This window comes from Mixophyes fleayi, chromosome 1 (genome assembly GCF_038048845.1).
Source record: "Mixophyes fleayi isolate aMixFle1 chromosome 1, aMixFle1.hap1, whole genome shotgun sequence".
NCBI lineage: Eukaryota > Metazoa > Chordata > Amphibia > Anura > Limnodynastidae > Mixophyes > Mixophyes fleayi.
In genome coordinates, this window is record NC_134402.1 from 183,542,546 (window position 1) to 183,569,432 (window position 26,887).

At 40.9% G+C, this 26,887-nt stretch overlaps 1 protein-coding gene across 1 annotated transcript in view; it reads left to right on the plus strand.

The window, feature by feature from the left end:
* The window catches only part of LOC142141449 (uncharacterized), a 63,451-nt gene that overhangs the window by 29,383 nt on the left and 7,181 nt on the right, over nt 1–26,887 (plus strand). The window contains exons 12-15 of the mRNA XM_075199991.1: nt 13,602–13,669; nt 24,158–24,234; nt 24,333–24,415; nt 25,516–25,614. Coding sequence (XP_075056092.1) covers nt 13,602–13,669; nt 24,158–24,234; nt 24,333–24,415; nt 25,516–25,614 — 327 coding nt within the window. The remainder of the gene's footprint in view (nt 1–13,601; nt 13,670–24,157; nt 24,235–24,332; nt 24,416–25,515; nt 25,615–26,887) is intronic.

Here is a 26,887-nt window from a genome sequence, read left to right on the forward strand (position 1 = left end):
TCGCATATTGTAAACTAGTCAATTTAAATCTGATTCATTGTGGTAGAAACAGTACATAACAGTATTTATCAATATAGTTCTGCATTATATTTTAAAGAAAAAAAAAGTCACAAACTTCAGCAGTGCTATCAAAATCCCCAGCAATGGGCAGCCAAATCTTCTACAGCTCGTCTGAAAAGGAGACCTAAAGCTGCAGGGTGATGTAGCATCTTGGAAAGGAAAAAGTAGATTGAAGGCTATTGAATTCTGATAATAAGTGCTCGAAGTGGGGCGGTATGTGCCGGTATGCTAAACACTTCTCCCCATTCAATTTCAAGTTGCACACATACTCTGCTTTGCTTGAAGAGCATGTGAGCATAAACTGGTAATGAATAAGAGTAGGGGCATTTCCTTACTTCATTTTAAAGTACCAGTAAATCCCAGAACATCTATAGGCCAGCAGAAGTCTATATTGTGCGCATGTTGCCGTTGAGACGGGCTCTATGAGTATGCAAAAACTGCACCATGCGACTCTATGGTGAGAGGAAAATGTGCTCAGTGGCCTAGTAGATTATCTCTGTTACATATAAAGCATTTTATTCATCTAATTTAAGCTTGTGCAAACTATTTGTTCTAATTGTTTTCCAAGGTGAAGAATTATATGCCTTGCATTGTGTATAGAATGAGGACTAGACGTTCTTTGATCCACTAGCTTTTTCCTATATTCTACGGCATACTCTTTAACAGTTAACACTCATTATTGAAATATACTGTATTGTGAGTGTGTCATATTTAAGCCATGTTTCATGGCTTAATCTACTTTTTTTGCTCAAATTTGTTGATGTTCTCTCATTGGAGTTAGCAGCAGATGTATTACTTTGTTATTCTAATTTTAACATTCCTCGGGGTCTCAAAATCTGCCAAATTAATTTAGCCAATTGTTTTTGTAAAGAGTATACAAATAATAGCTTTAACAGGTAAGAGATTATTAACATAGTTTACAGTACATGCAGTGGTCGAAGTGGGGGTGTATACGATGGTATGTCATACCGCCACTTCTCCTACAGTCTTCATTGTGAGACTGTTAAATTCCATTCACTTACATTCCCATTACATTTTTCATACCATTTCTAAATTTTCATACTACCACTTTTAAATTTCTACTTCGACCACTGTTGATAATAATATTGGATAGCCAGGACAGAAGCTGTAACATCAGAAACAAGGATAAAAAAGTTGGCACTGAAAGGATCAGAGTCTGTAACCAGGAGACAGTATAGTTCAAGGCCAGGAACCAAATGAAGTCATATTAAATACCCTCTTGATTACAGAGAATCATCAATGGCTGCAAAAAGGTGGAGTGAGATATTAGCATTGAGCATGCTGACTGATTTCTGTACCAAAGTTTGTTCTGAACATGCTCACAGTATTAGGTTGATTTACAGGTTCTGTTTCCAAGGCAAAACATTTGGACAAAACTGGCAATGTGCAATCCCTGACCTAGCATGCCACGCACCTATTCTGTTATGCCACACCCCTCAAACGGAGAAACCCACCACTTTCACGCCCCAAAATTGTTATTCTTCCTGTTAAGATCTGTCAGGGCATATGGTGCAATATTTGTGTTGTCTTCTAAGCAAAAGGAGCTGCTACTGTTTATCAAAGTAATAAATGTTAAAAATTCACAGGAGGGAGTGGAAATCTTATTTAGCAAAATATCCATGTTTAAGCATTCTATAATAACTTCAGCTGAATATTTTTCTATTCCCACTTAAATGTGAATATTTTAATAAACAGGGACTTAATTTGTATGTTACTTCTTTGAATATGGTGAACTGTTCCCTTTTATTGGTTGAAGTGGTCAAGAATTGGCTATAGTAGCAGTACTTGGTAGTGTAAGTCTCATATAACAGTGGTAGGGCTATAAACCTGTGAGTGGTTCTCAATACTAGTATAAGTAGTTGATGATTGCCAGTGACATCCCTAGTATCCAATAAGATATACTGTACCTCCAAGCTCTTCCTTTCTGTTGAAGAGTTTTTGTCACGGGCACTAGGAGTCTTTGCCCAGGATATCACCAGATGATGGACTTACCAGAGTAATATAGCTGGTACTATGGTTCTCTGGTAGCAGGGTGACAACGGAACAGGAGAATCAGCAGATGGTGAGAGAATGCTCAAGGAAAGTCTATGACTAGCAGCAACTGGTAATGAGTAGATGTATGTACACGAGGAACCAGATGGACAAGTAAACGTGAGGAAAGTCAGTGGTCTGCGTATAGCAAGTTGTACCACTGCTATAGTGAGGAGGAATGTCCATGAGTAGCGAGGAGGTAGTGAGAGTCAGCGGTCTGCATATAGCAAGTTGTACCGCTGTCTATAGTGAAGGAATGGAGTCCAGGTGAAAGTAGGTAACGGGGAAGTCAGTGGTCTGCGTATAGCAAGTTGTACCACTGCTTATGTGAGAGGATACTTGAAACTGGTGTCACAGGGAACAGGAGTCAGTGGTCTGTGTCAGCAATTTGTACCACTGCTATATATATGTGAGGAGGGGCACGAGGAGATGAATGTAAAGCAGAGTATACATGGGGCACACAGAACTTGATCCCACGATGATATCCACAATACAACAATAAATGACAAGCGCTGCTTGAAGTATACAAAGTCACAATAGATATCCAGGCAATAGGAAACAAAGTCAATGGTAACAATAGCTTCAGTGGATAGGAGGCTCCGGAGAAGAACACAACTCAGTCCAGATGGATATGCAATACAAAAGCAAAGTCAATGGAAAGTATGCATACCGCTGTTCAAGAGAGCAGGCTGTCAGAGAGACGTGCAGGGATACCTGAACGGCTGAAGGCCGGCAGGAGGAGGGACCACTGGAGGGTGGAAGCGGTAATCAGGTTGGTGCAGCGCACGGCAGGTAATCCAGAATCAACGAAGCAATACTCAGGAAGCAGTAGTAAGTGAAACTGGAAACATGAAGAACACGGGAGAGTTGAGGCTGTCTGGTATCCAGTAGTAGTGGTGGAGGCAGCGGAGAGAAGGCACGCTGAACACGGGAGAGTAGAGGCGGTCTGGAACCCTGTAGTAGTAACGGAGGCAGCGGAGAGCTGACACAATAAACACAGGAGAGTTGAGACGATCTGGAACTCTGTAGTAGTAACGGAGGCAGCGGAGAGCTGACACGATAAACACAGGAGAGTTGAGACGATCTGGAACTCTGTAGTAGTAACGGAGGCAACGGAGAGCAGACACGCTGAACACAGGAGAGTTGAAACGAACTGGAGTCCGGTAGTAATAGCAGATAGGAATCAGCTGAGTGCAGGCACGATGAACACAGGAGAGTTGAAGTGGTCTGGAAACCACAATAGCAGTAAACAGGAATCAGCAGGAGCTGAATACACGAGGAAACACAGGAACACCTTCAGAGGCTCATGGGGAATGAGACTCTAAGATCAGGCAACCAGGTAATGATCACAGGTGGTTTAAATAGGAAGGGTTGCCTGATCATCCAATCAATTAAAAGCAACAGGTACTGAAGGTTTGATAAGGGCTGCACATGCGCAGACCCTCAGGATGGCGGACGGCCACGGTTCCTGAACACACAGGAAATGGCACTCACAGTCCGGTGAGTGACAGTTTTATTGTAGAAATGATTGTACAAAGAGGCCATCATATGTGCATGTATTGTATTTATACAGAGCCGTTGATCATAAATATAGTCAATTTTCATCAATCTTTTGAGTTAGGGGTAATCAAGATACCGAGGTACTTGAAATGCAGCGTCCATTCAAGAGAGATATGTGGAAGTACATATAGGAGGACACCATGAATAAAAACATACAGGACTTATCCCAATTTACTTTTAAACTAAAATAATGGCCAAAGTTATCCCGCATGAATGCCTTGAAGGCATCCCATATAGGTGTTGGATTGCCAATATTATTGTCCCCAAAATACCCCTTCCACAAGGATATAAGATCTGAACCAGTCGCCATTGGCTCTAACCAAGCCAGATGCAGCTTCCAGAAACGTATATACCCTTTTCTGTGGCAATGTCAACTTGAGCTATTACAGGAGAATGGTCAGAAATGCCTCTTGACAAGTATTCTACTGAGTACACTGAGGACAACAATCTAGAGAAAAAAAGGATGAAATCTATTTGAGAGAGAGAATTATAAATAGTTGATTGCTGGAAAAACTGCTGTTTATCTGGGTAACACAATCTCCAAGCATCTACAAGTCCCAACTTATTAAGGAGACTAGAAAAATCCATAGGTTTTGATGGTAATCACTCAGAAGCCTCCCTCCACCTGTCGAGGGTAGGATCGAGGACATTATTAAAATCGCCCATACATACAACTAATGTGTCAAGTGATTGAGCCATGAAGGACGCTGCTTTTCCAAGCACCTCTGCATTATATGGGGGTGAGAGGTAGACAGCAAGTATTTTAATTGGGGTGGACTCGATCACAGCCTGCAAAATTACAAATCTACAATAAGAATCTAACTGTAAGTAATCTAATGTGAAGCGTAAGTGTTTTTTAATGAGAAGAGAAACTCCTCTTGAATTAGGAGAGTCTACGGAGTGATAGACCCATCCCAGCCATGGTCTCTTCAGTGCCATAATTTTGTTATGATGTAGATGAGTTTCCACCAAACAAATAATATCTGGAGAATATTTCCAGAGGTGAGACAGTACCAGGGAGCGTTTGACCTTATCATTCAAACCCCTGACATTCCAGGTGAGTAAGCGGAGCCCACCCATAACAGGATTACTTACTGCCATAACAATGCAGGAGGAAATTGTTGACATTAGGATGAGACAGTGTTTGAGAAATACTTATTTGAGGATAGAATTCCTTAAACCCATTCCATTGTTGACTAAAAGAAAAATACAACATTAGTATTATGAGAACAAAAATAACCCATATGTAATTTACTAATATGTATCTAGTGGATTTCTCATTATAAATTTATCTGAAAAACCCAAAGTTTAACATTGAAGCAAACCTGTTCTGTTGAATTCTCCAATACATCAGATAATAATGTAGAACAAAAACCTGTACGTCCAAAAATTGTACATAAATATGAAAAACAATAAACCTTCCCAAACCACCCGACATAACCATTGAATTAACTAGCTAGAGTTTGTTTGGATCCCTACAACAAGAATAAAAATTACCCCTAGACCATATTAACTAATAACTAATAGGCTAGGGAGGGTCGCTAGGCTTTTACTAGCTAGCACTCTCCCAAATATATCTACCTAACCAACTTTGCCCTTAACATTTTGAGTTAATATTAATATTGATATCAACATCAACACTAAGGGGGCACAATAAGTAACTTGTGTATTAATAAACAACAGTTAACCAAAGGATCCGGAGAACATGTAACGAGATCTGAATAAGAAATTTAAGCATATCTCCTTCAAGGATTCAAAACTTTTGCAGGTACTATCTTGTCAAGCCAATCCACAACATCGCTGGGTGAAATGAAGAAATTTTGTTTTCCATTCGCCGACAACCGCAATCTGGCTGGATATAACATGGAATAAGGCAGTTGCAGATCACGCAATCTCTTTTTAACCTGGGTGAATGAAGCTCTACTTTTTTGGACTTCCAAAGTCAGGAAAGACAAAGATAACATAATTATTGTATTTAAGGGAGCCTTGTTGACGTACCAGTCTTAAGACCGCATCTCTGTCTTTGGAGTGGAGGATCTTAGCGATGAAAGTGCATGAAGGGGCGCCAGGAGGAGGTGCCCATGGTGGGAGATGGTGTGCTCTTTTAACTGTAAAATGAGGAGAGCATGCCTCTCTCCCAAATTTCTGGATCAAACAGCTTTCCAGGAACGCCTCCGGATAAAGTCCCTCCGTCTTCTCAGGGAGACCAACAAAATCTTAAATTGTTGTGCCGGAGTCGTCCCTAAAAATCTGATATTTTTTGTTTACAATGTGTAATCTGAGCAATTAATTCAGTAAACTGATCCTGAACAGGAGCAGTAGAATCTTCAAATGAGGAGATCCCGTGCTCAGTCTCATTTATCCGCTCACGCATTTTTTGGAGATCATGGCGAATAAGGGAGAGGTCGGCCTGCATTTCACCAATTCTGTCAGTAACCTTCTTTTCACTGGAAGCTATAGCTAGTAATACTTGCTGTAATGAGGGGGTAATCTCAGGAGGCTGCAGATTAGGCAATGGTGGAGAAGTTGGGGTTTGAGTGGCAGTTTCCTCTTCTCTTAAATTTCCTGATGTGGACTGACGAGCATATCGCTCCAGTTTGGCAGCAGTTGCATAATTGTGTTTTCCCATCATATTGGAAACAATTATGTGACAAGTTTAACGTAATTATTGTGCTCTGCAGTGTAGGTGTTGTGCTGTAGTCAAAATTTACAGAGCGTAACACGAACCAATCTCTCTTACAATTCCCACAATATCCCCAGCAATATATAGAAGGTTATTATACAGATGCATAAAGATTATTACTTCAGGGTAGTGATTAGTTCAGTACTGAAATGTGCACATATTCATTAAGACATGGTATTGTACTCACTCAAATCTCAACATTTAACAGTCCAGCATAACAATCCAGAGGTAAAGCCTTATATGGAAAAGAGACTTTTTTAGATGAAATGTCAGGCTGATCCCAAATTTAACAAGGGCTCAAGCTTGTTTATTATGCAGATCTCCGCTGGATAAATTTCATGCAGGATCTTATTGATTTATTCACCTAGAGCTCAAGATGATGTCCTCCTCATTCAGAGCTCAAAATGGTAGTTGTAGTGACACGAAAATTGGAATCACCTCTTTTTCCTCTCGAGCAGATAAAGCATGAATTACCCTAAAGTGTGATAAAATAAGGGGAGACTAAGGGGTGAGAGGACACTCCATTGTGTCAAGTTTTTGTTTACTCCCCCTTACATCTCCTCTTACAAAAAGTATATATAGATCGCTGTATAGGAAGTTAGAGCAGAGAAATACCAGATCCGCTTTGGGGCGAATGAATCAATTCCTCACTCACCATATCGCAAATATTCAGAGCAGAGGCTAATCCACCTACAGTGACAGCCACCGAGTTTCCAGAATAAGGAAGGGAATCGGCGGTTTTAGATAAGTTCAGTCTCTTTATTTTGTAGATATAATACTTGACTATCCAGATATTTAAGGTACCCAAAACTGGTCCAGCATGGGTTGGTATGGGTATATATGGATAATTACACAGATTTTTTGGGAGAATAGGAAGCACACATCCTACTCCATGCTATCCCAGGCCACGCCCCCCCCCCTCTGGACCATTTCCTTTAAATTTCAGCTTCCCATTTATTATTTATTTTTGTCCCTGCAAAAAATTTTAATGAATTAAACAAGATTGGTCCACAGGCGCAGAGAATGCTCTGTGCAGGATGATAATAGATTATCAACTCAATGTATTATGGCAAAAAGCAATTATAATATTTGTGACAGGATGGACCACCTATGCTACCCTGTCTGTGTGCTGTGTGTTGCTAGGGACCGGCTGGGCTTGTCTTGCCACCGACCCCTTTCTTTCTCCCAAATTCGCCCTCTAACTGCAGTAGGAGGGACTTTTGTTGCTGCCACCACTAGACTCCTTAGCGGCACCAAGAACCGCATCTTTCTGGATAATTCTAGCTGCTAGGGTACACCTTTGCTGGTACACCTGAGCTTATACACATTACCTTTTGCCTTCAGATCAGAATTACTGTGGATGTTTCCATCTGGCCTATCACACTGGCCGCAGGTAGCGGGCAGAGTATTAGTACTGGATGCAGGTTTCCAACCTCAGAACAGCTGGATAATGGATTATATTTGGTCTAATCTACAGGTCACAGGAATTACAGCAGGTAAATAGTCGTCAAAGCGGGATTTTGAAGCAATGATGTTTTACTAGCTAAAGTGTTCTAATAAGGACAGTTGCACACTAGTTTTTGGTACTAGTGATCTCAGAAGGTACTGATGGAATAATAATACATTACATGGTCAATCAGTTTGCTTTTTATACAGATTTAGAGAGATACCATGGTAGGAGGTAATCCAGCATCCTGCCCTTCTAACCAATCCAGGCGCTTCATGCAGCCTGCACATAACTCAGCTTGGAGGGGTTTAACACCTTTTTACATTGCTGTTAGCGACATCACAGTGTCTGAGGTTTTATATTGAATGTATATCATCAGGATATAACATTTTCTCTAATATTGATTTTAACGCATTTCAACTTGCAAAATTCACATCTGTGGTCACTTGCATCTTGAGTGTTACACATATAACATATAGGAAGTCTACCAGCCAGTCTAATTAACTCACATGTGCTTTCAGGCTTAACAGACATGTTGATCATTCAGTGATGAAAAGGTCTAATTAACATGAGATTACCTGCCTCCAGACAGTTTCAAAAACAAATCCCCTCCACTCAAATGCTTACTTGGGACTTCCTATAGAAATGTTACAAAACCCAAACTTGACATAGTGTCTCTGAAATGAATCCATTTCCATACAAACACATAGCAATATAAAAAAGTACATTTGCAAAGTTGTAAATTGGCGCCTGCACCACTAATTTAAATACATTTCTACAATAAATGATTTCTACGTGATCAAGCCACAATATGAAAACACAATATATTCAAAATATTCAGAAAATCAGTGCACTGATTACATGTTCAATATACAATGTTAAAGAGTCATAATTTATCGACCATAGGAATGCAACTAAAGCATAGATATTAATACACATCCAGGGGGCATATTCAATAAGGTCTGAAGATCGTGGTTACCCTCTGGAACGGACGGCAAAGGTACTACACGTTACCGCAATAACGCAGATTTCCCTTTACCCTGATAGGGATGCAAAGGGAAATAAGCTTTGTTGCGGTACCGTATTACCTTATGTAATGCGCAGCCGCTGCGTAACCGTGGTCTCCAGACCTAATTGAATATGCCCCCAGATGTTCAGATGCAACCTGATATGTAAATCTGTGTAATAAATCTAATTAGGAATCACGTGGCATAAAATATGAAAAGAATAAGCAATCTAAAAGGGCATGAGTCTTTCCACATGGGTGGGTAAATTGGGGGATGAATTGTTTTAAAACTCTTCGAAGATGGTAGGATTGATGTATAGCAGTAGAGATCCAGTAGATGTGATGCACCTCATGTGGTCAATAATGAAGCTCACAATATGCAGTGGTTACTTCCCACAATGGCAAGATTTGGATCACTATGAATTAGCAGTGGTTCAAGTATGTTCCTGAAAAGACTGCCTGTCTCCACACAGGATAATTGAAATGAGTTCACTATCAGTGTTTGTTAATTTAGCTTGGTGCTGGTACAACAAACTTAGATGACTGCGGAATAAACCATAGAGCTATGCTCTCTATCGATCGTTGTCGGTAGCGGGACTGGGTGTGTCGCACTTACCCCAATGCAGGAATCTTCCCCGGGTCTCCCAGTCCTGGTACGTCCCTTCAGTCAATGCCGGAGTGTCTGCTCAAGTCACTGGAGATAGCTGAATAGCGGTTCTGCATGTAGCCTCAGCTGGACACTTGTGCGCATATGGCGAATGTGTTTAAATGTCGTTTAATTAGCTTGAAATGTGTGTAGGATATGAAAATACAAGCAGTAGACTCTGGATAAAGTATTGGTTTGGAACCAACGCATTTTGCCCGTTAAGGGTGTCCTTATGGATGGAATTAATAAAATTAGAGAGACTCAGGGCATGATTCATTAAGGATCTTAACTGAAGAAACTTCTTATTTCAGTCTCCTGGACAAAACCATGTTACAATGCAAGGGGTGCAAATTAGCATTCTGTTTTGCACATAAGTTAAATACTGACTGTTTTTTCATGTAGCATACATAAATTTCAGTGTACAAATAAGCTATCAAGTATTTGTGTGCTACATGAAAAAACAGTCAGTATTTAACTTATGTGCAAAACAGAATGCTAATTTGCACCCCTTGCATTGTAACATGGTTTTGTCCAGGAGACTGAACTAAGAATTTTCTTCAGTTAAGATCCTTAATGAATCAGGCTCTCAATCTTTATGTAGATTGGTCTGAGTTAATTGAAGGAACGTACTTAAGATTTGTATTACTATGAATTAGAAATGGTTTGTCATTGTGGGAACTAAGCACTGCATACCCTACCCCATTGTGAGCTTCATTATTGACCACATAAGGTGCATCACACCTACTGAATCTCTACTGTTATACAACAATCTCACCATCTTCGAAGAGTTTTAAAAAAATTCACAAACCAATTTACCCACCCATGTGGAAAGACTCATGCCCTTTTAGATTGCTTATTCTTTTCACATTTCATGCCACATGATTCCAGGTTAGATTTATTATCTGGAGTTACGTATCAGGTTTCATCTGAACATCTGGATATGTATTGATATTTATGTTTCAGTCACATTACTATGTTTATTACACTATGGGGCATATTCAATTGTCCGCGGGATTGCCGAAAATCCCGCAGTCCGCGCACGATTAACGTTATTACGGTAATCGTGCACGGAAAAAACGTTAATACGGTAATTTACTCGCTGGATTTCAGCTCGCAACTGAGCTGCGAGCTGAAATCCAGCGAGAGATTACCGTATTAACGGTATTAGTTTTTCCACGCTCGAACCCGCGGACAATTGAATACCCCCCTATGACTTAGTATTGTATATTGAACATGCACTCAGTGCTCTGATGTTTTTGAATATATTGTGTTTTCATATTATATTTGCTTTTTGCTATATCGTGTTGATATTCACTTATTATCCTGCACACACCATTCTTTGCGCCTGGGGACCAATCTTGTTTAATTGGTCAGTTAGGATCCCCATCCCGCACTTTTTATTCCCTAACCACAGCAAGACACACATATGTTTATTAGGGAGCGCAGATACCCACTAAACCACAAATCCCAAAAAACTTCAATAAACTATATTTAAAAAAAGTTAATTAACCCTGCAAACTGACTTTATAAAGTCATCATAAAGATTTTTATGATGAGTAAATACCATGACTGGAACTTTGGCTCCTTCCAACTGGTGTTTACACTTCTCAAACATCATTTTTGCTAGGTGCTTCATGTCATTATTGTCAATATGAAGACGTATTTTCAAAACGAAAGCTCTTGGATGTAGGACCATTTGGACCCTCGTCTCTGGTGCATGATGGTCCCCAACAATTTTTCTGATATGTTGACATTGAGGATAAAAGTTTGCATGAGATCTAGATGTGACAACAAAGGAGCAGACAAAAAGACATCCTTCTTTTTATGGAATGATTGTCATGCAGAGGCAGATCACTAATATATTTAATCAACATAGTAAGTTGGTCAACAATACTTAAACGTTGTGTATAAATCGTCTACATTAGTTGTCAAAGTTAACAAAATGTTGCACTGCCTTAACATCTTGAAGAACTGGCTAACCGTCAGTTGCTTTAATCTTGGAGGAGTCCATCATAAGGCTATCGGGAGTAGTAATGTGGTCCAGAAATTTGACCTTGGAAACTTGAAAACATATTTTTCAAGCTTGCTGAATAGCCAAAACAGTTACAACCTGCTTAGTACTGCCCTCTACAACATGTTTGCAACATTCTTAAATGTCTTGGGAATAAATCAATATGCGATCTGGGTATATCACTACAAATTAGTCTGAGAGGTTCCAGAATACAGCACTAGAAAATATTGAAAAGTATCAGGAGCATTGCAGAAGAGAAAATTTATAACCAGGTATTCAAAAAACCAATACCTGGCCTAATACAAACCATTTTTTTGGCCATCTGAAATCAAGCTTAGCAAAAATATTAGTAGGACTCAATTGATCTGAAGGTTCAAGAATCAATGGAAGAGACACATTATTCTTGGATTACTGGAAATGACCTTAAATTATTAATTCTCACTGAGGTAGACTCCACAGAATTAAAGCATTGCTTGTGTTTGAAGTTGTTATGTTTTTCCAAAAAAGTTCAGGGTTTCCTATGTAGGGGACATTTTTACTGTGCTGCACAGCAAAAATATAAATTCTGATTTTGTCTTCAGTGTTGTTCCTTATTAGTAATTGGCTGTGAATAGTCTCCACTTTCATTCGCTCCTCTTCTGACTGGAAAGCTGTGTTGGTTTTAATTGAAGGGGAAGGAGGACTGTAGTATCAGGTTTCCATGAAGGGGCTGGAACGGTGACTTCTATGTCTCTCAAGACGTCATTCTACAAGGCAGTTATCTGCCATTATATACACCAGTCAATGGATACACCAGGTTTTCTGGAGGATCCAACCTGGTCAATTCATCCTTAATTTCATTATTCAGACCCTGATGAAAATAAAATCCTTGGGCGGTGACATTTCAGGCTATACCTTCTACTCATTTTCAGAATTCTGTAGTAAAATCGAGCACTGATCTTTGACCTTTGTAAATGGTGAGTGCTGACTAGGTTATGGTGTTCCAGTGAGGATCATCAGATACCATAGGAAATGCTGAAGATATTGATGAAGTGAGTTTAGAATAACATCTATTTTATAAAGGAATGGTGTGGCCCTTGAAAAGGGTGGAACTGTTTCCTACTTTAAGAGAGTCCATTGAATAAATCACTGATTGTAGCAGAAAAATTTGCTGACATTAAGCCATAAATTGTCTGCATTGTCATTGGTCTTCTTTGAACTTTTTGGGCACAGTCACTCAATGCATTGCCTTTGTTGTTGGACTGGATTGCACCTGCAATCTTCCCATGTATGCTTCCGTTTTACTCATCTGGATCTGCTGATAACCATTGTAAATGTGTAACAGGGCCCATTTATTGCCAGAATAATTTGTCATAACAGATAAGGCTGTGGTGATTTCATAGCAAGCAAGGCTGTTGTGAACTTCAATGGCTTGCAGTCAGTGAACTCAGGCAATCAGAAAATCAGACATAGCAGAGGTCATAGGTAGGCAGGTAGCATGTGGCAGATTGGTTAAATGTAGTGGAGATTAGTAACAGAGGATCAGTCAAGAAATTCTCAGCGGCGAAGGAAATAAACCACAATTTTGGAATAAGGACAAATCCTCCAAAGCCATGCAACAGTGACACTGGTGGTCAGGATAGAAACGTGAAGGCTGTGGAGATGATACCACTGCAGATTCAGGATTACTTGATCCTGACAGAAAAGTCCAAAATCTATTATAGCATTCTTAATGTGTTTGTGTCAGTGATATGGCGAACAAGATGTAATGTGCCAATGATAATGGCCAGCAAGATGTAACATACCAATCATGATGGCCAACAAGATATAATATGCCATTGTTAATAATACCCCGTTATATGCTCAGCAGTGCTAGTGCAGTAGTAATGACCAATAAGATGCCTGTCAATAATGTCCAATAAAGTACCCAGTTAGTGGTCAGTTATTTTACACAGTAGTGGTAGTAGTGTAAAATAAGATTCAGTATCTGGAATGCCCAATAACTTTTCCATTACCAGGAATGCCCAATAATTTTCCCAGTAGCAGTGATGCCCAGTACTATGTAGAGTAGTACACATCTCCTTGTTGAGAACGATTTCTCCTTGTTCTATGGCTGCTGAATTTTTACTATTTTTGCTCAAACTTTTTCATGTTTAGGCTGCAAAAGAATCCAATTCGAAGAGTGAGAAGAGTTCTTCAAGGATAGATAGTCATAGAAAAACAAGGTAAACTACGTTGTTATTATTATTATTATTATTATTATTATTATTATTATTATTATTATTATTATTATCATCTATCTTTCCATATATCTATATATCTATCATGGCTGGGTTAGGGTTCCCATGTTTCCTGATTTACACAGAAAGTCCTTTTTTTTTTTTTTTTTTACTATGAAATCCTTAACTTACAATTTTTATTTCCCCATATACTCCTGTTGTCCAAAATGGGGATTAGTTCCTATAAAACTGTTTTTCTTTATCTGGACCAAAAAGTTAGTATGGAGGGATGTTAATGGCCTGAAAAAAATATTATGTCACATATGTGTCACAGCTTTTTATTTCACAATTATGGGAGCCCTAGCCAGGAAATCACAAGCAAATGGACATAGTAGAGCACTATACCACATGTCTATATTAATTAACTATTATGGCTGTTCTGTGACTCCCGGTTTTGGCATATGAAATCCATTAAACGGGCACCAAGATATATTGTTACTGTATACATATCTTTCGCAGGCTGCTAAAGTTCTTGTTGTTGTAGAGAGAGGGGAAACATGTATATACCTCATAATGATTAAATATTTGTAGCCCCTTGTCTGTCTGTGGGGTAGTGTACATGCAAACGCTCAGGTACCTAATCCTGGAGGTTATCATACTCGCTGCCCAGGTCTAACTCATTTCTCCTTTCCCTCCTTTCCCACCTTGTGGGCAGTTAACTGGACAAGTGGCCCTGCACAATATGGTTTAATAACATAACAGTATAAGTTGAGTGAGGAGCTCACCCAGGCACGCTTGCGAGTATAATTACAGCTGACAAAATGTGTAGCAAAAAAATGTTTTCTTATTATTATTATTGTAGTACCGTGTTAACCAGAAAAAATCTATGTGATTTTAAAATACTTTTAGTGTCAAAAAAGACAAAAGTATTATAGGAGTGATACCTTTATTGGCTAACCCAAATTTTTTTATTATATTTGCTACATCATTAAGATAAGCTAAAGTAATAAAACAAGGTTTTCGTTATGGATGGAAGAGTAAAAGTTTTACGAGTTCAGAGATCTGGGGGATTTGCTGCGATTTAAACATGCTGGCAAACTTGCACTTTGATACATTTACCCCCTGGAGTCATTTTGCTGTGGGGTGTGAAGTGTGTCCATGTAGTGGGTCATAAATCCAGGTGTTAGATTGAGCCCTTGAGTTAATGACTGGAATGTTCTTATCAGTTTGAATTCCCATATTTTTCTCTCCCTGTCATTTTTAAAAAGATCTTTTAGTTTTAAGACTTTTAAGTCATACTGTGTCCTGGTCCAGAGAAGTGTTTACCAAAGGGGGTGTCCAGAGTCTTCTTTATTGTGTGTCTGTGTAGATTCATCCTGGATTGCAGTTTCTGCTTTGTCTCTCCAATGTATATTCCCTTAGGGCACCTTGTACACTGTATCATGTACACCACATTGGAGGATGTACATGAGAATGTGTTAGTTATTTTATAGTCCCGTTGTGTGTTGGGTATGTGGACTGTGTTTGTTGGTAGAACATGGGTGCAGGTTTTGCATTTTTTTGTTTTTGCAAGGGAAGGTGCCAGTCTCTGATGGTGATGAGAGAGCACTTCTAACGTGGAGATTTCTTAAATTTGGAGGCTGGTTGTATGAAAGGAGAAGTAAATCTAGAAATTTTCCTTCAGTCTACTTGTCTTTCTGAAATATGGGTTGAAGGTCAGCAGCAATTTTCCACAAGATGTTCATGTGGGGATTGTAAGTGACCACTAGGGGCACTCTGCTCTTAACCTCCTTCTGTTTGTAATCCAGGAGAGTACTTTTTGGGATCCTTGTGACTCTGTGGATCTGTTCATCTATAACTATTAAATGGTATTCTTGTTGTAGGAATGTATTCCTCAGTGATAGCAGGGGGTAAATGTATGAACGTGCGGGTTCTTCAACACCCGCGCGTTCAGCGTGTTCGGCGATTAAATTTCAAGCGGCGCTGCATTGTAAAGGGAAGTTTCCCTTTACAATGCAGCGCCACTTGAAATTTAATCGCCGAACACGCTGAACACGCGGGTGTTGAAGAACCCGCACGTTCATACATTTACCCCTAGGTGTTGTTTTCTGTCTTCACTGTCTGAACAAATCCAAATGTATCTCAGAGCTTGGCTGTTAATGATGGACTTCTTTATGTGTCCTGGGTGAAAGCTGTTTCATCTCAGATATGCTGGACAGCCTGTCGATTTATGGTAGACTGATGTTTGTATAGTATTGTTTTTATTGTATAGGGCTGCGGTTCCCAAAGTGTGTGCCGCAGCTCCCAGGGGTGCACGGTGTTGTCACAGGGGTGCCGTGGCTAGGAAAAATAGAAAAAAAAACAAGCAAACTTACCAATCCGGTGGCATCTGGGACCCAGCATCCTCCTCCCTCTTTGCTTCTCAGTGAATGTCGGGCGTGACATCATCACATCCGACATATTCAGTGAGAAGAGGCGGGAGAGAGCAGGATGCTGGGTCCCGGGCGCCGCAGGATTGGTAAGAAGACAGAAGAGAAGACAGAAGAAATAGCAGAAAGAAGGCCAAGTACGGTAAGTAAAGAAAGGGGAGGGGAAATGGTGATAGGAAACAGCAATGGAGGGGCAAAAGAATGAAGGAGGGGGCAGAGTGAGGATGAAGAAGGGCAGAGTGAGGATGAAGAGGGGCAGAGTGAGGATGAAGAGGAGCAGAGTGTGTGGATGAAGGAGGGCACAGAGTGTGTGGATAAAGGAGGGCACAGAGTGTGTGGATAAAGGAGGGCACAGAGTGTGTGGATGAAGGAGGGCACAGAGTGTGTGGATGAAGGAGGGCACAGAGTGTGTGGATGAAGGAGGGCACAGAGTGTGTGGATGAAGGAGGGCACAGAGTGTGTGGATGAAGGGGGGCACAGAGTGTGTGGATGAAGGGGGGCACAGAGTATGTGGATGAAGGAGGGCACAGAGTGTGTGGATGAAGGGAGCACAGTGTGATCGTGAAGGGGCACAGTGTGATGATTTCTGTACATGTTGGTGTTTTATTTTGTTTGATCTTATTCTTCTTAGTATTAGCTGTTATTTATTCTTTGACAGAAATATAATTGAAAAAAATATGTAAAAATATTCTTTTGCCTTGGATTTATGTGTATTATATTTGCAAACAACTACTAAGTATTTCTGTCCTAACCTAATTAATTATTATGTTATTTTGACCTAGCTACTTATAAAACGGTACTGCTCGGTAATTATTTTGGAGGGGTGCCTTGAAAATATTATGGAGGCTGTAAGGGTGCCGCAAACTGAAAAAGTTTGGGAACCACTGGTTTAGGCTCATGTCCAGGAAATGTATCTGAGATTGTGAGTTGTTAAGAGTGAGTTTAATGGTTGGGTGAAATTTGTTTTTATGGAAAGTCAGCAGTTCATCTTCAGAGCCCGTCCAGATTAGTAGCAAATCATCAATATAGCGGAAGTATGCTAAAGGTTTCATTGTGCAAGTTGATAAGAATTCCTCTTCTAGTTTAGCCATGAAAAGATTAGCATACGGAGGTGACATCTTATTACCCATGGTACATCCCATACACTGCAGGTATATGTCTTTCCCAAAAGAAAAGTGTCACGGTCACTAGGAGTCTCAACCCAGAATTTACCAGAATAGAGCTTTTACTCACCAGAGGCGCGGAGTCTAACACAGCGGCTGGTCTTCTCCAAGAACTCCCGCAAGGAAGTATGGGTTTTAGCGGCTTCCAATGTGCAGGTCGCAGCCCTCTGGAGAGTATGGTAAACTGACGGATACAGCTATACACGATGGGAGCAGGGACCTCCTTGAGCTGGGTAGAAAGAGGAACACTAGGAGAGTATAAAGTCTCTGGGTAGTAGGAGCTGTACTGACACAGTGAGTGTAATGACCAGTAGCAGCAGAGAATGGGTAGTTCAGGAGTAACTAGTATGCGGATGAACTGGATCAACTATAGGATGATCCATCTAGTCTTTAAGGTCAGAGGAAGGAGGAACCGCCTGATATTATGCATTCGCCTTTTTGTTCTTAGAAGCTGGTTTGAAGGTAATGATAAGGTCAAAGCGAAAGAAAAAAAATGACCATCTGGTTTGTCGGGTGTTCATGCATTGAGCTGAAGATAGAGAAGATTTTGTGGTCAGTAAATATAGTAAACGGTTGATGAGCCCCCTCCGATAGGTATCTCCACTCTTCTAAGGCTACTTTGATAGCCAATAACTCCCTATCCCCGATAGTGTAATTTTTCTCTGCAGGCAGTATACTTCGAGAGGAAAAGGCACAAGGATGGAATTTCTTTTGCACCGACTTCTGAGACAGAATGGCCCCTAAACCAACATTTGAGGCATCAACTTTGAGGAAGAAAGGGAGAGTTACATCAGGTTTTTGAAGAATGGGAGCAGTGGATAAAGCCTTTTTGAGAGACTGGAACGCTTGGAGAGTCTCAGAAGGTCATTGTTTGGTAATAACACCCTTGCGGGTAAGAGCGACTATAGGAGAGACAATGGAGCAGAATCCTTGAATAAAACACTGATAACAGTTAGCAAAGCTCAAAAAGTGTTGGATAGCTTTGAGTGTCGTTGGCAGAGGCCAGTGTAGAACTGCGTTCACTTTTTCGGGGTCCATCTCCAAGCCTACACCAAACACAATATATCCCAAGAAAGGAATTTGAGATAATTCGAAGGAACATTTCTCCAATTTACAAAATACTAGGTTTTTACGAAGTCTTGAAAGAACTTCAGCGATGTGTTGTCGATGAGAAGAAAGATTTTGGGAGAAAATCAGTATGTCGTCTAGATAGACAACGACACATACATAGAGCAGGTCCCGGAAGATCTCATTCATGAATCCCTGGAAGACAGGTGGGGCGTTACACAAACCAAATGACATAACAAGATATTCATAATGTCCATCTCTGGTGTTAAAAGCTGTCTTACACTCGTCTCCGGCCTTGATCTGGATCAAATTGTAGGCACCACGGAGGTCTAGCTTGGTAAATAACCAAGCTCCTTTGAAGCGGTCAAAGAGTTCAGTGATCAAGGGAATAGGATAACGTTTTTTGATGGTTATGGCGTTAAGACCTCGATAGTTTATACAAGGTCTTAACGAACCGCCTTTTTTCTTAACGAAAAAGAAGCCCGCTCCTGCGGGAGAAGTAGATGACTGAATAAATCCACGATGGAGATTCTCCTTAATGTAATTTGACATTGCCTGGGTCTCGGGTAACGAAAGAGGATATACACAACCCCATGGCCGAATTTTGCCAGGTTGTAATTCTATTGGGCAATCCCAGGCCCGGTGAGGTGGAAGACGTTCCGACTGAACTTTGTCAAATACATCAGCAAAAGGAGCATACTGAGGAGGAAGGCCAGGCAAAAGAGGATCCACGGAGGAATTAGACAATTTCACTGGAAGAACTTGAGTAAGGCATCTATGATGACAAACAAGATCCCAGGATACATTGCGAAGAGCTCCAATAAATTTGCGGGGAATGAAGCTTAAGCCATGGAAGGCCAAGGACGAGAGGGCTAGTGGTAGCCGGGAGGGCCAGCAGGGAAATTTGCTCTTGATGTAATACCCCAACTTGAAGAGATAGAGGGATGGTATGTTTGGTGATAATTCTATTGGCAATTTGTGACCCATCGATGGCCGTGATGACAATGGCTTTTTCTAAAGGAATCACTGGTATGGACCACTGAAGTACTAAAGAGTTCAAGATGAAATTCCCTGCCGCTCCAGAATCCAGGAGTGCTTGAGATGTAAAAGAATTGGTAGAAGTATAGACTGTGACAGAAAAAGAGCAAGTTTTAGAATCCATATGAAATGGAGAGGATTTCAGGGACCCCAACCTTACCTCTCCAGAACAGGTTAGGGCCTTGCTTTTCCCGATTTTTTGGGGCATGAGTTCAAAATATGATTTGGATCAGCACAATAAATACAAAGTTTATTCTTCAACCGTCCTTCCCTCTCTTCCGGGGTTAATCTGGAACGTCCCACCTCCATGGGTTCTACCGGTAGAGAGGGGTGAAGGAATCGGGATGCCAAGCGGACAGGTGTCTTAGACGGGGAATCCTTCTCAGAGTTTCTCTTTCGAAATCTCATGTCCACTCGGTTGCACAAAGATATTAAAGCATCCAAGGAAGAGGGTATCTCTTGTGAGGCCACCACATATTTAATCTTATCGAAATGGCCCAGCCAGAAGGCAGCTATTAATGCCTCATTATTCCTTTGGAGTTCAGAAGCAAATGTGCAGAATTGAATTACATACAGAACGGGACCCCCGGCGCAACCGGAGAATACTAAATGCGGCAGAAATGACACGGCCAGACTCATCAAAGATTCTTCGAAATGTGGCAATGAAAGCGGCACTATCCTTTAGAAGAGGGTCATCTCTTTCCCAAAGAGGAAAGGCCCATGCCAGGGCCTGTCCAGAAAATAAAGAAATCATGTAGGCCACTTTAGAGCGATGAGTAGGGAAATTTTTGAGGTTGGAGTTCAAAGTGAATGGAGCACTGATTGAGAAAGCCCCTACAAGTTTTTGGATCTCCATCAAATTTGGAAGGAGTAGGCATGTATAAAGCAGAGGCTGTAGACACCTGGGGTGGCTCGGGGGATGAGAAGTCAACGGAGGATTCAAAACAGGAGTTGCGGTTTGCAAGGAGTCTACCCGAGAGACTAGGGACTGGAAACATTGGAGTAGTTGTCGCTGAAGGACATCTTGTTGTTCCACCTGAGACACCAGGTGTTGCAGTAGATCCTTAGCTGTAGGTTCTGAACCTGGGTCCGTCATGGCCTGTTCTTACTGTCACGGTCACTAGGAGTCTCGACCCAGAATTTACCAGAATAGAGGTTTTACTCAACAGAGGCGCGGAGTCTAACACAGCAGCTGGTCTTCTCCAAGAACTTCCGCAAGGTAGTATGGGTTTTAGCAGCTTCCACTGTGCAGGTCGCGGCCCTCTGGAGAGTATGGTAAACTGACGGATACAGCTATACACGATGGGAGCAGGGACCTCCTTGAGCTGGGTAGAAGGAGGAACGCTAGGAGAGTAGAAAGTGTCTGGGTAGTAGGAGCTGTACTGACACAGCGAGTGTAATGACCAGTAGTAGTAGCGGAGAATGGGTAGTTCAGGAGTAACTAGTATGTGGATGAACTGTAGCTGATAGATACGTCACTAACGTGGAGGAAAACTTATTCAAGCTGCCAATGTAATACAAAGTAACGGAGTAGTTTGCGGCTGGCAGTTATTACCACTGATGCGGAGTAGAAACTTAGTCCAGATTACAGGTAAGATACAAGGTGGCGTGGAACGATCTGTGGCTGACAGGCATTACCACTAACGTGGAGTAGAGACTTGTCCAGATTGCAGGTAAGATACAATGTAGCGTGGAATGATCTGTGGCTGACAGGTATTACCACTGGCATGAAGTAGAGACTTGTCCAGATTGCAGGTAAGATACATGGTAGCGTGGAACGGTCTGCGGCTGACAGGTATTGCCACTGGTGTGGAGTAGAGACTTGTCCAGATTGTAGGTAAGATACAGGGTAGCATGGAACGGTCTGCGGCTGACGGGTATTACCACTGGAGTGGAGTAGAGACTTGTCCAGATTGCTGGTAGATACGAGGTAGCATGGAATGGTCTGCGGCTGACAGGTATTACCACTGAAGTGCAGGAGAGCTTCCACGGCATGTAGGGACCACGAACAGGAGCAATGAACTCCTTGGTTACCTCAGAAGAATGAGGACCAAGAACATGCAAAGGTAGTAGGGCAGCAGGTGTCTTATATAGTGAGAAGTAATTAATCATCCAATGAGGAGAGGAACAATGTTTTATCAGTCCTATAAGTCTGCACATGCGCAGACCCCTGGTCAAGATGGCAGACGGCCGTGGCACAAGACAGGCGCCGGCAGAGCAGAGAGAGACCTAGATCTTGAACCAGAGGAACCAGCGGTCCGGTGAGTGACAAAAAGTAATTATGATTGAGTACAAACCTGATCAGCTGCAGGGTCGGTTCCGTGGCTAGACTGTTTTTTTGAAGGCACTGTTGGCATGCGGCTATGCCATCCTTGTGGGGTATGTTAGAGTACAGACACTCCACATCCATAGTTGCCAGTATTGAGTCGACCCAGGGCTGAAATTTTGCAGAGAATATCTTTGGTATCCTGAATATACCTGGCTGGTCGTCTCACCAAGGGTTTGTAAAAATGACAGGGAGAGAAAAATATGGGAATTCAAACTGATAAGAACATTCCAGTCATTAACTCAAGGGCTCAATCTAACACCTGGATTTATGAGCCACTACATGGACACATTTCATACCCCACAGCAAAATGACTCCAGATCTCTGAACTCTTAAGACTTTTACTCTTCCATCTGTAACGAAAACCTTTGTTTTATTACTTTAGCTTATCTTAATGATGTATCCAAACCCCCCCCCCCCCCCCGTACCTTGATGTAACAGCTCTTAAATGTCGTGCCTTTTCCTCAGTCATTCATTTGTAAACTTGCCTGATGAAGGGGCTTCTGTGCTCTGAAAGCTAGCAAATATAATCCATTTTTTTTGGTTAGCCAATAAAGGTATCACTCATATAATACTTTTGTCTTTTTTGACACGAGAGTATTTAACATCACATAGCTGACAAAATGAACAGTCGCCAGACCATCTATCTGACTAAATAAAACAGCTTTTATTACATATTTTCATCCTTCACATCACTTAGTTGCATGGATCACAGTCATTTTACACATCACATTACACACATATCACACAGCGGCCCTAGAGGTGACACTCTTTTAATCTTTCGTTTGTCACTTTAACAATGCTTATTCTGAAAGAGTGAGAGGCAGAGTCTTTTTTTATATCCCTATTTTACCAGACTCAAGGAAATCTCTCCCCTTTTGACAGTTTTTACACACATGCTCTGTTCCTGCACACTGGACTCAGTCAGACTGACAGTGCAAGGCTCAGATCCACCCTCAAATTCTCACTGCTACACATATTTGTATAACAAACTCCTTTCTTCATCTCACTGATTTCCAGAGCCTCCCTCTCAGAACTCAGGCTATTTTTTTCTCTCTAATACACTGCATCTATGTCCTGGTGTCTCCTCTTGATGCTCATGCTGGCATACACCAGCCCACTTCGACCACTGCTTGTCAGACTCAGAACAGGACTTTATGTCAGAAGGGCACTCTTGTATGAAGAGCAGTAGCATCAAACCAAAACTTTGGCCATATTTGCAAAGGGTTTGAAATGGAAGGTGAAGTTAAAGTTACTCTCAAAGTTTTGCTCTCAAACTGAGATTTTATCAGGGCACTGGATGGGGCATTTAAATGCTTCAGTCCCACCACTATATTTCAGGCAGGTTAAATATAATGTGGCACTTAACACATGTTTAGCAGAGAATCTTCCCTCACAGCTAGCAGGCTATAGGTTGTGGCTGTAATGAGGCCTTGCAAACAGGCCAAATAGAGCACCCTTTTCTGACCACCTTTATCTAGGGGAGGTGGGTGGTGTCTCAGGGGGAGAAAGACATGAGTTAGACACCTGGGGGTAAATGTATCGTAACCCGGTTTTTGCAACTCGCGGGAGATCGGCGTGTTCGCAACTTCAATTTAAAGCGGCACTGCCTTGTAAAGGGAAGTTTCCCTTTACAAGGCAGCGCCGCTTTAAATTTAAGCTGCGAACACGCCGATCTCCCGTGAGTTGCAAAAACCGGGGTATGATACATTTACCCCCTGAGCTGGGGTGAGGAGCTTAGGGTTTATAAGGTTTGTCTTTATTGTGGGAGGGAAGATTGAAGCTGGACAATCTGTCCAATCTAATACACAGGTGGTCTGTGTTTGGTCAGTGCTAGGGATTGCAATGTAGTATTATTTGTTAATGTGTAGGTTGTCTGCAATCCTGACAAAATAAAGCAGATGGCTATTATATCAGAATTTCATGTGAGTGTCATCTTGAAGGTGCCAGTGTCACCATATAAAATCATCTAAAGGAGGACCTCTCCTTAAAATTAAGATGAAGGTGTGTGATATAGGATTACATGTAAACTACATAATGTTTGCAAATGAAATAGATTAATAGTGATTCACTCTAAATGTCAAAGACAATCATATTTAATCATAAATCTCATTTTATTTTTTACAATGTTTTCCTTTAAGTGTGTTCCATACAAACGTGTTTTAGTCATATCAATTGTCCACCCCAGCTCTTTATAGTCACTTTCCATAGTTTGACTATGAAAGTATTATGGAAATATTGCTGTAAATGGGCTACATGTTTACACTGCAACACTTCATACTTACCAGAATTCTGCTTGTGAACGTTGTGATCACTATATAGTTTTCATTGGAACACTGTGATGTTGTACTTAGGTCATTTTCAGTTAACATTTTTTTAACATGACAGCTGCAGCTGCCTGTAGGTTTTGTAGTCCTGAGAACATGATAATTACTAAATGCATACGAGACTGTTTTTGTTTTCTTTCCAGTAAACAATCTGAAATGAATACAGAGATTATTGTTGCTTGTTATGAACATCTGCAAGATTTACTCAGCAAATTAAAATGTAAGTTTATGCAGTATATACACTGAAACATATTTTGTGAAAGATAAATTCCAGATTTATTTGTGTTGTTTCTTGTATTCTTTCTCTCCTTACATAAGGGCTTCTCGTGAACAATGTAGAATTAGATCATGAAAAAGCTCAAGTTTTGCCATTTCTGCTGAAAACTGTAAAAGAACTACAGGTAAAACATACAGGGCCACACAAAGGATGTTCATTCAACTGTTATGTTAGAAAGTGTGCAAGTTGCACTTTGCCGTGCGAACAGGTTACTGGATAGAGATGTATAAATGCATAGGCAAACCGAGGGGGGTTTCCAAGTGCCCGGAACCCCCCCCCCCCCCCCTCCGAGCCTGGGGCACTGTATAATTGAGGTGGCTGGACCCTGCCTCCGCTTCACACGGCTCTGCTTGAAAAGGGAGAGCTGCGTGTACCTAACAGTAGTGCATGCAGCATTGCCCATGTATATTATAGGGATAGGAATAGTTGGAGAGCTGCCAAGCACTGTCTAATATTATAGCCATGCCCCCATGCATGCTGGTGGTGTGGTGTGGAAACCCCCTTCTACAAATCCTGCGTTTGCCCCTGAAATGGATGTAATAAATACCTAAAGCCAGACTGAAATTTTGTCAAGTGCTCAAAGTGTTTCAAAATCTACTGTGTTCTACCTTGGAATGCACTGCTAATTTAATTGGCATATATAAACATTTCTACTGATCAGTATGTAACGTATGTTTATGTGTTACCAACAATCATCAACCCAACAAAAACCTTGAATTTAAATTTTTAGACATAAGGGAGTCTACAGCACAGAAATCATGAGCAGGTCCCTCTTTAACTCTTTTACTTTAATAAAATCTATGTAACTCCATTATATAGACTTGTGGATTATGTTTAACCATTGTACTAGTATTTGAATGCCTAAAACTTCTAGATACGTAGAAGTCACAAGAATAGCTTCCTATAATGTAATTTAATACCTAACCATGGGGTTACTGAAAAGTCCTAATTATGTTGCCACTAATTAACTTACCTCTACAGCTCTAAATATGAACATCAAAACCATTAAAAATAAAAATGTTTATGTATTAGAAATTTTAGAACATACAGACATAATGCATGTAGGTGCATTTTGATCAAATAAGCACACCTTGCCCAATTGTATCACATGGTTGATTTGAAAGTACTGTGATACATTCCTTAGTAAGTGTTAAAGCCAAAATCACCTCATACAACTTGTTTCATTAGCGGTCATTATTTTTCTTTTACATCCTTGAATCATAGGATAGTAAAGTAACAAGTGACAAAAGCAGAGAAAAAGTAGAACAACTTCTGAATGAACACATCGATCTGAGAGAAAACTATCACAAGAGAGTTAATCAGGTACATAAAACAAAATATGAATACATGAAATTAAAAGTTTGAGTCAGTAACTGGAGTGAATCTTACTGTTGGACATATACAAACTATGCATGTCTTATTTAAACTACCTTAGTTTATCATATCTCTGTATAATTATATGATACAAAAGTGAAAAAGAACAATTAAGCTGTAAAACAGGACAAACCCACACTGCTTCTACTAGTGCTATTACAATAGAACAAAAAGGAAGAGATGGAAGTAGCTGCGCTTCCCTATATGCTGTAGTACTGAACGCTGCCTATTGAGAACAGTGTGAAAGAGGAAGGTCCCTATACCTCTTATGGATAAATTTAAATGAATTGCAAGTTCCCTGGCGCAAAAATAGTACTAGATATTGTGAAAAATAGAATAATTTATTTTCTACAAACTTGACCACTCTTGCGGTCATAATAATCGAAATAAAACATAATCATACACAACAATCTTGGTCTGGACCAAAAATTGTTAATTACATTGAACCAAATGAGGTCTAAATTAAAACCACCTAGGATAGGTGAAAGTCCTGCTGTAACAGACTGATGGGATCCCTGTGCTATTCTAGATTAGTGCTGGCAGTCCCGTGGTGTGGAGTCTAACGAGCTCCCCGGTATTCACCAAGAATCGCTGCAAGGCGGCATGGACATTGCTGCAGAGAGCTCGCAGGTCACTGTCCACGGGTCTGCCTCTAGAGGTAGCACTGCGGAAGATGGTATGGCAGGTAGCAGCAAAGAGAACGGTAAAACAGCCAGCGTCCGGTACACAATCAAGCAGCAGAGTACAGAGTCAGAAGGCAGGGACGATGTTAGGACAAGCCAGGTCTGGTAACAATCTGGCAGCAAAGTACAGAATCAGAAGGCAGAAGCAATGTCAGGACAAGCCAGGAATGGTACACAAACACACCAGAAAACAGTGGTGGTCAGACAGGCAGAACTGGTACACGGGAATTCAACAGGTTAGCAGCCAGGAACGCAGGAAATAGTCAGGATACAAGCTAGTTGCTCTGACACTGAACAAGTATCAGAGCAAAGTTTAAATACACAGAGGATTAAAATTTCCCAACTGGCATGCAGTCACATGACTGCCGGTATTTGGAAGCGCCAACAGTGCAGGAGACGCGAGGAGAGGTGTGTGTAACAGGAGAAACCCCTATGAATCTCACCAAGGAGTGCTGTGTGGGCTACTATAAATCACTCTAAATGGTGGCTAAAGCAGGCCAGACAGAAGAAAAGGAAGCTTAGTAAACCCTTTAAAACAT